This window comes from Lissotriton helveticus, chromosome 3_2, assembly GCF_964261635.1.
Source record: "Lissotriton helveticus chromosome 3_2, aLisHel1.1, whole genome shotgun sequence".
In the NCBI taxonomy this organism is placed as follows: Eukaryota; Metazoa; Chordata; class Amphibia; order Caudata; family Salamandridae; genus Lissotriton; species Lissotriton helveticus.
In genome coordinates this window covers 498,940,230-498,953,627 of record NC_136062.1, presented here as the reverse complement: position 1 = coordinate 498,953,627, position 13,398 = coordinate 498,940,230, and the positions used below count along the sequence as shown (strand labels likewise).

The 13,398-nt window shown below is 50.0% G+C and overlaps 1 protein-coding gene across 1 annotated transcript in view; it reads right to left on the bottom strand.

Annotated features, from left to right (window-relative positions):
* NUP160 (nucleoporin 160) overlaps positions 1-13,398 on the bottom strand; it is a 289,550-nt gene that overhangs the window by 252,580 nt on the left and 23,572 nt on the right. The window contains exons 3-7 of the mRNA XM_078684503.1: positions 13,036-13,246; positions 12,308-12,530; positions 10,862-10,940; positions 10,251-10,365; positions 445-603 (exon numbers count right to left, since the gene is read on the bottom strand). Coding sequence (XP_078540629.1) covers positions 445-603; positions 10,251-10,365; positions 10,862-10,940; positions 12,308-12,530; positions 13,036-13,246 — 787 coding nt within the window. The remainder of the gene's footprint in view (positions 1-444; positions 604-10,250; positions 10,366-10,861; positions 10,941-12,307; positions 12,531-13,035; positions 13,247-13,398) is intronic.

The window sequence follows — 13,398 nt, the reverse complement described above, 5'->3', positions numbered from 1 at the left end:
AGGGAGCTGCCATCCCCAGAGAGAGGGGGGGGGGGAGCTGCCATCCCAAGAGAGAGGGGTGGGCGGGGGGGGGGGAGCTGCCATCCCAAGAGAGAGGGGCTGAGGGGGGGTGCCATCCCCAGAGAGAAGGGTGGGAGGGGGTGGGTCAAGACGAGTAAAGCATCGTAGAATTTGTATAAAATGTTCGATCTCAAACAGCTCCTCAGAGTAATCTGAGATGCAGATCTGAAGCCAATGAAGGTTACTCTGAGTCGCCTACTTATTTTAAAATGCGTTTGATAAAAGTTGTGTTGGTTTAATAAATAAAAAAGCTTCAACTAGGGCTATCTCCTATTGGAGCAAGACTGCAAAGTTTTCAGCACTATGGATTAATCAACTGCTGACATCTTACCACAGTTTCTCTGCACCGAATACACATTTACTCTCGTTTTGCTGCCACTGTACCTGTCCTCGTCGTGGCGCGTGCATGTAAACTCCGAGGTAGAGCCCCATCGAAGGGGAGAAGGCCAGCCGCAGCTTATGGCCAGTGCCAGCAGTCTGCCTCAGCTCTTTGTTCACAGGCACAAACTCCAGCATGTCGGCCACCATAAGGCACATCTGATCCTGTGCAGAGAAGGAAGATAGTAAACACAACGCCACACTTCGCTTACAACACTGAACGTACTCCGATGTATTCCTAGGTGTGCTGCAATGTGTATGGGCACTGCTCTCTACATCATGTATACTGTATTGAATCCTTTCCCTGTATAATACGCATCATGCACTCTGCGCATCGTATATACGGTCGCTGTACACTACAGCACACTTAATAAACAATGGGGTGTCCCTCAGAACCTGGGTATAGTCTTGCAAAAAGTACAATGGTTCTGTCAGGTGTAACCAAAATATTTCTTATAAATATAGTTCAATTTAGAAACAAGTTATTTTCAGCACAGGTTGAATGTGAACACATTATCAAGGAACACACAGTTAAAAACAAAGAATCAGTGTTTCAAGGTATTTTATATAAATTGCATCATTTATATATACCCACCAGGGCTCGAAAATTCCACTCAACCGCTCGCATAGTCGAGCTAAATTTAACAAGGTTGAGCTGTTTTTAGGTCCTACTCGCCCTTTCTGGCGAGTCGGAAAACAAACCAACTTTTGTCCTCTGTCTGAAAACGGAGCAAATGTGACAAGATAACCAGATTTAAAGGCATTTTTATTGCTCACAAAGTTAATGAGCAATAAAGATGCCTTTAAATCTTGTTATCTTGTCACATTTGCTCCGCTGTCAGAGACGGAGGTCAAGTAGGTTGCAGTTAGGTCGAGGACATTTTCTTAAGGTACAAGTCCTGCAGTACTAGTACCATTTTTTTGATTTTTCGAGCCCTGCCCACATACACTACAGTACAGCGTGTGGAGAAGAATCCCTCACATCATATGTTTTTTTAACTATGCACTGAACCATGCATATAGTAAAGATATGTTCAGTACATCAGTTATGCTGTAGGTATACTGAACAAGTTACTTACCTTCGGTAACGCTTTTTCTGGTGGATACAGTATTTGCCTGTGGATTCCTCACCTTGTGAATATCCCCTGCGTCAGCAGCATTCGGAAAATTATTTTGTAGCTCTTCACGCCGACGTGGACGTGACGGAAGCACGGCAGCGCGCGCAGCTCAGCTGACGTCACTGACTCCATAATAGGACTTCGTCGGCGTGATAACATCAGTTCCGCCCTTTTTTCCGTGCCCTCGAGGCACACGGACGGACCGACAACAGTAGATATATACACAGCACAAAATAATCAAAGTAACACACACAGTGTGAAGACAATGCAGTAGAGCAAATGGAATAATACATTTCCTTTAAAAGCAACATATATATACATTGAAACATTGCTAAACATTGCTATTAATGCAGGTATACAAGGGTGGACAAAGGGGAGGCGGGTGGGCATGTGAGGAATCCACGGCAGATACTGTATCCACCGGAAAAAGCGTTACCAAAGGTAAGTAACTTCTTTTTCTGATGGATACATCTGCCAGTGGATTCCTCACCTTGTGAATAGAGTCCCACAGCAGTCCCCACTCCCGGAGGAGGGTGTCCACTCTCCTATACCAGAAAATCCTGGAGGATAGAACGCGCAGATTGACCGTCCCTCCTCACCTCAGCATCCAAACAGTAATGTTTTGCGAAAGTGTGGAGGGAGGCCCAAGTTGCCGCCCTGTAAATTTCCTCCACAGGATCACCCCTAGACAAGGCAGACGTAGATGACTTTGCCCTAGTAGAATGAGCTCTCAAACCTTCTGGAGGTTCCTTACCGGCCAGGGAGTAGCATATCTTGATACACAAGACAATCCATCTAGACAGCTTGCGCTTATGCACTGCTCTGCCTTTCCTGCAGCCAACGAAACCCACGAAGAGCTGGTCATCCACTCTGAACTCTCTGGTCCTGTCCAAGTAGAAGCTCACCGTTCTCTTAGGGTCCAAGCGGTGAAGTCTCTCCTCCTCCTTGGAAGGGTGAGGGGGAAGATAGAAGGTAGGGAGGGTAATGGACTGTCCCAGATGGAAGGGAGTTACCACCTTAGGCAGAAAAGCAGCCCTGGTCCTGAGTACCATTCGTTCAGCATGAATGGTCAAGAAAGGGGGCTTGGAACTAAGAGCTTGAAGCTCACTTACCCTCCTTGCCGAAGTAATCGCAATCAGAATGTCACCTGGCTGACAAAATACCATCCACCACGTCAGGTGGGAGAGAAAAAGAACTCCGGTTGCCCCATTCAATCTCCAGGCATGAAGGTGTAAGGTCTGGAGGTGGGGGTGTAGAACCTTCCCCTGCGACTGCGAGAGGAGGTCTGCCCTGAACGGGAGACGGAGCAGCGGGCATGAGGAGAGGTGGAGAAGATCTGTGTACCACACCCTTCTTGGCCAATCCGGGGCGATCAATATGACTTGGGCCCGGTCTTGGCGAATCTTCCTCAGCAAAAGGAGTTGTGAGCACCAACTCATCTGAAACGCGTCCCCCAAAGCTCCCAGCATCGGATACTGGAAATTGCAGAATGACAGACAGTGAGCGTTGTCGTGAGTGGGAAACTGGTCTACCCAAGGAGTTCCCCACGTCCGAAAGACGTGACGAACCACCTCCGGATGAAGCCTCCACCCGTGGTCGGCTGAGAACTGCCGACTGAGACTGTCTGCAAGCACGTTCAGAACTCCGGCCAGATTTGCCATCAGACAAATCTGATGGTCCTGAACCCAGGACCAGAGACGCAGAGCCTCTCTGCAAAGGCACTGCGACCCCACTCCTCCCTGCTTGGTGACATACCACATCGCGGTGGTGTTGTCAGTCAGGACCTGAACCGACCGACCGCAAAGGGAAGGGGGAAAGGCCTTGAGCGCCAGACGAATTGCCCGCAATTCCAGAAGGTTGATATGAAACAACCTTTCCTCTGGAGACCAAAGACCCTTGACCTCCACATCCCCCAGATGAGCACCCCACCCTAGAGTGGATGCATCCGTTATCACTGTGGCCACCGATGGAGGTAGATGGAAAGGCTTTCCTTGAGACAGATTGCATTCCACGCTCCACCAAGACAGATCCGCTGCAGTTTCTCTGGAGATCCTCACAGACTCCCCGAGATCTCCGTTGTGTTGATACCACTGCATGCGGAGGCACCACTGGAGCGCCCTCATGTGCCAGCGTGCATGGTTGACCAACAGAATGCAGGAAGCCATCAGACCGAGCAGGTGAAGGACCTTCAGGACTGGAACGACCGCTCCATTGTGAAATAAAGGAATCAACTCCTGTATGCCGCCAATCCTTTGAGGTGGAGGGAATGCACGACACACAGTTGTGTCCAGTACAGCACCTATGAACAGGTTGCGATGAGAGGGCACCAGGTGAGATTTGGGTACGTTTATGGAGAAACCCAACCTGTACAACATCCGAGTCGTAATCTGCAGATGATGGAGCACCATCTCTGGCGACTGCCTTGATCAGCCAATCGTCCAGATAAGGGAATACTGGTATCCCTGACCTTCTGAGATGGGCTGCCACCACTGCCATCCCCTTGGTGCAGACTCTAGGTGCAGTAGTAAGACCAAATGGAAGAACCGCAAACTGGTAATATTGCGATCCTACTGCAAAATGGAGATACTTCCTATGCGACTTCAGGATTGGGATGTGGAAATACGCATCCTGCAAGTCGATCGACAACATCCAGTCCTCTTGCTGCAGCGCTTGAAGAACCTGCGTAAGGGTGAGCATCTTGAACTTCTCGTTTCAAAAAGAGGTTCAAGATCCTGAGGTCCAGGATTGGACGTAACCTGCCATCCTTCTTGGGCATCAGAAAATACCGGGAGTAGCATCCCTGACCGCTTTCCTGCTCCGGGACCACCTCTATCACACCTTTTCTCAGCAACGCCAGGACTTCCTCCTGGAGGAGAAGTAGATCGTCTTTCGTGCAGAATCCTTGACAAGGAGGGTAATTTGGGGGAAACTCCCGAAAGGGAAGAGCATACCCATTCTCTACAAGATTGAGAACCCAAAGGTCTGATGGGACCGATACCCAATCCTGTAGAAAATGAGCAAGCCGACCCCCTACAGGACCCACATGATCCAGAATGGTGGATCTAGGGCTGCTTTGCTGTGGTAGGAGGGGGTGGGAAGAGGAAGAGGAAGCTTGACGACCTCGAGCACGGCTCCTGTTTCTACCCCTGTATGATTTGTACAGGGAATTCTGTTGCTGCGGCTGCTTGTAAGAACGAAAGGAAGATCTCCCAAAACCTCAATCTTTTATTCGAGGAACCTCTGGATTGCAGGCCTAGAGACCTAGCCGTCGCCTTACTTTCCTTGAACCTCTCCAAGGCTGCGTCTGCCTTCTTTCCAAATAGGCCCGAACCATCAAAAGGGAGATCTATCTGGGATGTATTCCTATAGGTTCTGTATCGATCCCCCTATTCCTGACCCTGTTCTGGTTAACAAGTTAACTAGCAGCCATCCCATGATGCAGAAACCGTTATTTGATCAAGCCATACCACGGCACAGGAACGTGCTATCTGATTAGGTCATAACGCTTGCCATCTAATTAGACAAGCAATATTCCTCCAGCCCCTGATAAGGCATACGGAGTTCTCAAAACAAATCAAACCTATGACAACCTGGGAAAAACCCTGCGGCCATTGTTTTGATTTCACTGAGAACTTCAGCAAAAGAATGTGCTAACGACCAGTTCGTATGACATCCTTATTGACGTATCTATGTCCATCCTTACGTCAATCTCGGCACCTTACAGGTATAAATATTACCGGTATTGCCTTAAGCAAACACACGCGGTGGTGACGAGATCGGAGCAGCCAGACTTGCCGAAGCCCAGAGCAGAGCAGACCCCGCTGGCGCAGCCCCGCCTTCCTGACGCGCTGAGAACGAGACGCTGCTTTCTCCTGCCGAGAAATCCAGCTCCGGCGTTTCTGGGTAGCCCTCGCAGGCAGCCTGGAATATCGAGACCAGAGACGAGAGATACCATCCCTCATTCATCCTAAATTCCAGGTACAGAACTGAATAACCCCTTGCAGAGAATTCTTGAGTCAGTCACTTGGCAAAACCAACTTAACTTAAACTGCTACTTTCTATTCCCGCCCACGTATTAGGCTTAGGTCAGGTACACTGGGGTAGGCGTAGTTAGAAACACCAGTTGAGTACGATTAGTCAAATGTATATGTGTATGTATCTATTTTATCCATTTTAAACCACCATATGGCTTAGAAACCATATCAATGTTTTTACAGTATTATTTTATACTTCTGCTTTTATTGTATGCACTTTACTTAACCATAAGTATTGCAATAATATCGATTCATTTCTCTTGTATGAGAAAAGAGACTGATCAATAAATACCATCCTTTATTGAACACGACCGTCTCTTCCTTTTCTCTACAATCTGGTGAGACTAAGAATGCACGTACTGACTGAGTAAAATAAGTTGTCTTTTGTTTTCACACGACTCTAGAGATACACTCTTGATTAGGGGAGAGCAAAGTTGTCATGTTCTATGGTTGTCAGAAACTAAATCCCTTCTTGTCTATCCAGGGAGGTTCAACTCCTCCTCGCCTATTCGAGAAAGTTTCTAGTGAACTCTGAGCTAGCTGGCAAACCCAAAACTTTAAGTCTAATATCGACAATAGAAGACCTAGTTAACGTCTGGTCTAGGCCTATACTATTGAAGGTATTATTCCAATGCGCAGAGCCTATTGGGATAATAGGAACTACACTACATATCAAAGTAGCCTGCACATCAGGTGAAAATTCGAAAATTCAGATGTTTTCAGCCAAGCAGCCCTCCTAGTGGCAACAGGTGACCCCATGACCCTTGCCACAGAATCAGCCGTATCCAAACCACTCTGGATCACCTGGCGAGCAGCAGCCTGTGTATCCACAAGAACCTCACTGAAGTTCTGCCTGTCCTCCTCAGGTATCTTTGGCACCAACTGCTTTGCAGAGTACATCAGAGCGTGAATATAACGCCCTAAAAGGCATGTGGCATTTGTAGATTTGAGGGAAGAAGTCCGGATCCCCAGGAGCCACCCTATACCTCCTTGCAACAGCCCTTGATACTGCAGGAGACGAAAAAGGCTTACGCCACACTTCCATAACTGGATCTGTAATTGCCTCATTAAAAGGTAGCATCGGCTCCACCACTGGAGAGGGAGAATTGGGTACCTCCGTCAAAATATTAGTTTTAAACTCTGCAGTGGGCAGATTCAAATCTAAGAGTTCAGCTGCCTTTCTAATGACCATGTGATATGGTGCTACATCCTTTGATGGGACATCAGGAGCCAAGGAAAGCTCCCACTCGGGAGATAACTCCAAACCACTTGCTTCTTTAAGGTCATTAATCAAATCATCAGACTCCTGTATCTCTCTGTACCGGGGTAGGGTCTGGAGGGGAAGGAACTGAGTCAGAAGTCTGAAATAATGCTTTCAAAGAGGGCTTTATTTTCAGATACGCTTTCTTTCTCCTGCTTGAGAGTCTTATCCGGGCGAACTCGTCAGGCTCCGTTCTGACGCCCTTTGGGAAAGCAGGGAGTGCCAGGGTGTTGCCGCGATGCAAGGGAGGTGTTGCAGCCAGAATGGTAACTTCACAAATGTCCTCCACACGATGTTCAGCGGGTACGTCGATACCAACAGGAAGGAAAGCGAGAGAGGGAGCAATCACTGGGACGTCCGGAGCTTTTTATGCAAGGGCCGGGAGTGAGGGAAAACCACGTGCAAAGTGTTTTTACAAGATACCGCAGTGCCGGTAGTGCTCGTGAGGTAGGGGTACAGGGACTCGGGTGTACACGGGTTGCTTAAACAGTCGGCTGGCCACTCCAACCCGCCACTTTGCCCCGTACCTTTGTAAGCCACGCTCCTCCCGCGGGAGCGTGGCGGGGGGCTTCACAGGAACGTTGGCCTCCTGGCTTGCAGGTCTCAGCTGGGCTAGTCGAGGAGTCGTCTTCCGCGTAGCTTCTACTTTCCGTACTCCGTCTCCAATCCCCAATGCCTTCTTCCTCCGGGAATTCGCCGTCCGCTGTTTTCCAGGATCCTCCTCCTTTTGGCTCGGTGACGCTTTGGATGGGCGGAGTCTCGTCGTCGCCCAAGGCAGGGTTAAAGGGGCAGCGTCCTTTTTCTTCCTCGTATCCCCAATGGTGCTCGGAGTCAGCGTTAGCGGGCGGCCACTCCTCCGAAGACGGCGAAGTAGGCTGCTGGATGGGAAGAGAAAGGGGCGACAAGGGAACAGCTGACCACTAGTCACGGGACATTGTATGTTCCTCCCAGTCTTCCTCGCAGGGGCATCCCGCCCCGTCACACTCTCCTTCCTCCATTTCCTCTGCACGATACCTTTGCTCCTCCAGCATCCTTTGAGCCTCCCGCCTAGACCTCATTCTCGGGATCGGCGCCGACGGAGCTGGCTCCGTGTTCGGAGCCGGAAGATCAGTCTGGAGCGTACAAGGTAGAGTCGAGACCGGAGCCGGTGAAGATGGAATCGGCGTCGATGACCTCGGCGCCGAGAAATGCCAAGACGGCGTCGCCGGCATAAAAGGCGCCGGTGCATATATCTGAGGGACGCCCAGATTGAAGGTCATTGGACCCATGGGACCAGACGGTGCTCCAGAGGAGTACATGGCTCTTGAAAAGACCCCATACATTGCATTTAAATAATGCGTCGGGTCTTGACCCGGGCCTGGAAATGGTGGATAAGGCCCCAGATTCTGTTCCTGTCGAGGTACCGGAATCGGGTCAACCGGATCCATGGGATGATGCACCAGAGTCAAAGACCCTTCAGGCAATGGTGCTTCTTCCTCCTCTCGAGTTGGAGAGTGCGTCGGAGTCGGGGATGGATTCGACGCCGGAGCCTGCTCCGGAGAGTCCACAGGAGAAGGCTCACCTTACGGATTCGGCACAACAGGTGAAGGAGACACATAGTCCTTCCGATGTCGACGTTTTGGAGACTTCGACTTCGGATCCGACTCCCTCTCGGAATGACGTCGAGACCCGTGCTTCTTCTTCTTATGCTTAATCTTGGATCGAGAAGCATGCCCCGAAGACTACCTCGAAGCCGCCCTCGACCGCCTCCTACCTTTCTTCCCCTTTCAACAAGTAGCTTCGCCTCTCTCTCTCGAAGCGCCTTGGGGTTCATCTTCTTACAACAGGGGCATCCTTGGACGTCGTGGTCCGACGACAGACCATACGCAGTCCTCGTGCAGATCCGTTATAGACATCAACCTTCCGCACTCACCACAGGGCTTGAACCCAGATTTCCTCGAAGACATTTCGACAGGAAACAAGATTTAACTTGAAGAAGACAACAGTAACAAAGTTACAAATGAGCTACTGAGAATCCCAAGAAAAACCGTTAGCGTCGACGACACGGAAAAATGGGTACTGATGTCATCACGCCGACGGAGTCCTATTATGGAGTCAGTGACGTCAGCGGAGCCGCGCGCGATGCAGTGCTTCTGTGACGTCGTCCACGTCGGCGTGAAGAGCTACAAAAGGATTTTCCGAATGTTGCCGGCGCAAGGGATATTCACAAGGTGAGGAATCCACTGGCAGGTGTATCCATCAGAAATGCCTATACATTGAGTAAAACAACATTGCTTACTGCAGCCACCCTTTTACTTCTAGTACAACAACACAATTTCATTACTGAAGGGGATTCTGTCCAGCAGAGGTTGCTACTTAACCACATTGTGAAGGAAAAAGAAAAGTCACTTTGGACGTCAGAAGTAAAGTGAAGCCTCCCCGGGCCCATACCTCTCCCAGGTGCTTCTGGCCCCTGCACACAAACCCATGACAGACCACAGTACACAGTGAGGCCTCCCCAAGCCCATACCTTCTCCCAGGTGCTTCTAGCCCCTGCACACATGCCCAGGACAGGCCATATATGAACCACCTTCCTCCACATAACCTCAGCCACAGGCTGCTGCCTATTCCCATGACAACTGCTACCTATGTTCCCCTGAATACACATCTCTCCCCATAGCTGGAACCACCTGGAAAACATCTCATTCATCTGTCATACCAATACCCTTCTCTCGCAATCCCAAACCGGGGCATCGGGCTCAGCGCTGCTCCCATGCAAGGAGAGACCCTTTGGGAGAGCACTCCTGGGGACATCGCAGCATTGCCTAGTTTCATCCAATTTAAAAACAAATCTCTAAAACCGGGCTCTTCTCTGTATTACATCGGTTTCTGCTTCTAGTCAGCAATAGGTGCTTTACGTGCCACAACAAGACCCACCCCCGTCCTTCAGTTCTAGGAGAGATTCAACCTGCACTTGACTCAAGACATTCCTTTCTAGACCTAAACCAAGCCGGAGACGCATCCCTGACATGACCTGGTCTGGTAACAACCTGCACCAAAGATCTGCAGAAGGAATCCTGACCCCGAGACCGGTGCTGGGCACACAGAGATGACCAAAACTGTGTGGGGTGCAGCCCTGACTTCCTGCAGTATGAAGGTGAAATAGACCCACCACTTTACACACAATCAGACCTCGATCGGAAATGTAGCCCTGTGTGAGACATGTCAATCTGAATGGAATACACAGCTTGCACCTCCAAACGTACAAAGGACAGCAGTACCTACAAGTAGAGAAGCAGCCGTGACCTGTGGCAGAAAGCGAGCCATGACCGCAAAACCTGTGTGGGAGGGGATGTAGGTCTATCCTTGTGTGACAAGCAAGAGATGCCCCTCGGATCTGCAGGCCACCCGACTGCTCACCTTATAGGACCACATTCTCAGCTTGTGATCTTGGCACATAGCAAACAGGAAGGCATCATGTTCAAGGCAGTGAACCAGGAGGCTGATGGGCAGATCAGAAAGGCCTTGGTCACCTCTGGAAATAAAAGGAAAGACAGGGAAGGAACAAACTTATTTGAATTCAGAAAAATCATGACAGCGAGACTCGAATGGACAATGTAACATGTTATGCAGGTCTGTAGAGTGCAGGATCACCCAGGAAGGGGTCACCGCGACACTGTGCAAGAATATGAACGCATGTACAATGAAACGCAAACAGCACTGCCAGAGGAGTGATCAGTCTGGACCTGGACAGTTACTATCGATTACTATGTCTGTACTTCTGATACAATCAATATCTGGCATAGAGAAGTTTGTTGTATTGATGCAAGTAATCCATTTGAACGCGTGCACTGAAGAGAATGCGGTGTGTTTAAAGAGTAGGATTACTGCTGGACGCCCTGCTGAGAATGCTACTCTGAATGTGTGCATGGTGGACGCAGAGACTGAACAGCTACACCCCACAGAGCCAGCGAAGCCCCCACTATCCAATGATTCTCAATGCTGCACCGATGTTAGCGAACAGTCCATACCGAATGGCTGTCGGCATCCACCCGGTCAGCAGGCGCTGCATCACCGAGCTCTGCTTCAACTCCACCACGGACACGGGCCCTGGAAAAACAAGAAAGTTCCCTTCATTAAGACTCCTTTAGAGGACCTGCATCACACAGGCAAAGCATGAACCTCTAACAGCGCTCACAGACTGCAGGCCCAGAATAAATTCAACGCAAACAAAGCAGAGTCTGAGCTCCAACAGCACTGATGGAGCCAAGACCTCAGAAACTGCTTTCTAGGGGATGGAAAAGGAAATATTGAACGTTCTAGTGACTTTGTAACTCGCCCCACAGGGTCTTTTCTAGGTTATTCCCAGCATGGGTGACCCACCAGATCCCCCATAAGTAAGGAGCCCACATGTTTACGTAGCTCTGGACCATGTCAGATAGGGTGGCGGAAGTGGGAGGCCTCCAGGGTCAGTACTTCCAATGAACATTGATCTCTCAGGGTCACAATACTGCGGCACTCCAAGTGGACTATCAATATAATTATAGTCACAGGACTATCTCAATGTAGGCAGCAGCAAATAATTATTGCGTTACCTTCTGTAGCGTTCTTTCTGAGTGACGGCTACTGCAGGTGTCTGCAGACAACACCAAAAGCCCAAACCACCAATGTGACGGCCTTGAGCTCACCCACCAACATAACTCCACCGGGACAGACGTGAATGGCCCCCCACAAGGAGCCATGTCACAGGGGCGCAAAGCACGTGTGCACCTGCTTGCAGGGCACCTGGGCTACCATGGTAGTACAGAAGGGACCAGAGATTCTTGTGTGGCACATGTTATAATGCAGATAGACCCGTCGCTATCTTAAGGTGGCGTTCCCTCATTAGCATGGGGCGTGGTCCCCATGCTAATGAGGGAAGCACTACCTCTGCGCTATATTACTAAGGCAGGTGCAGAGGCAAAGAGGTGGCCAGGAGGCACACTGAAGTGCTCCACAAATAGGTGGTACACAGTCCGTGCGCCCTCGAGGACTCCTTCTGAAAGAGAAAAGGTGGTTGCCCAGACATCTGCCTGTAGGCGGCTGCAGTCACTTCCTGCACCCACCTGCACTGTGACAGGCCGAGAGGTTGCTTCAAACAGACAGTCTGCCATTCACTAATGCGTTACCCCAGGGGCAGCACGAGTTCACAATTGCCCCAGAGATAGCACATTAGCTTTCCCACTCTGCACAAGGCACACCTAGTTAAAGACCACAGTGCACAACAGGGACAGTGCACCCTCCTAGAACAGAGCACCAGGGGCCTAGCTTCACGCAACCATGTGCTGCTTGTGAGAAGCGCTCTGGTGGACACAGCGCAGCAGCTACTCTCAACTGAAACATCTGGAGGTTAAAACGGAGAAGCACTACATCAAAGCCCAGGCCCTGGCTCCCACATCACTGTACAACAGACGTGTCCACAATTCAATCCTACTTACCGGGAACATCCAACGGGGGCATCTGAAGAATGAAGATCCCACCAGACGCTGACGGCAGAGCGAAGAGGGCCTCCCCATCGCTGCCCAGCCAGGCCGCAGAGGCGCAAGAGTTGGGGGCCAGACCAGGAGTGGTCGGGATTAATTGGTAGTTCGAAGGGTCGAGAAAATTCACTTTTCCAATATCGGTGAATATAGACTGCACTTGGCTCTCGATAACCAGCTCCTGTGTAAAGAACATACTACACGTAAAGCAAGCGCCTTGTAATGGTCTCGATAAATAAATAAATAAATAAATAAACACAACGCACTACTAGACACTGTTTTATGCGAGCACCAGGAACATATGCAATGCTCTAAACATTCCTTTTAGGAGGCTGGAAACACCACAGGCTCGTCACAAGTTTGAGGCTTCAGGACAGCAGTGGCAAATGACAGGTCATGTAATGTCCCCAAGAAAATATCGCAGAGGGAATGAGTGATGACCGACATCATGGACAAGTGAATGTAAGCAAGGATTTGGGAGCGTGGGATTGCAGAGGGACATGGGTGGGTCAGGTGGAGGGAGAGCACCAGCGAGAGACATGTAGATATATTCTATACAGGTTGAGTAGAACATGCTCTCAAGATCATCAGTATGAAAAGTGTCCCGAGTTAGGTTTCAAAGAGATGAGTGAATGGATTGGAGGTCTCTATGCCCGTGCCAAGTGTGACAGCTCTCAGTTACTCACGCTTCGGTACATGCGGGAGGGGTGCGGCAGCAGCAGTCTGTGCAGCGTCTGGTTGGTGACAATGAGGAGGACGACATTGCTCTGGGTTTCACAGATGTGCACTCCACCAGGCAAGATGCTGCAGTGTGGGATCTTCAGGCGCACGGCGTTGTTCAGCAGGTTGACATCCAGAGACTCCTCCACCAGCTCCAGAGTATCCGCTGCCGACGTCCTGCGAACACAAGATCAGAACAGATCACTCACCGGAGTAACCTCAAACCTTAAGCGCCAAGACACCTCCGTTCCCACGAAGAACACAGGCTCCGCAACATCTGCTAAACTACTCCACTTACCAAACACTCCTTCAATACTTTTTCAAATTAT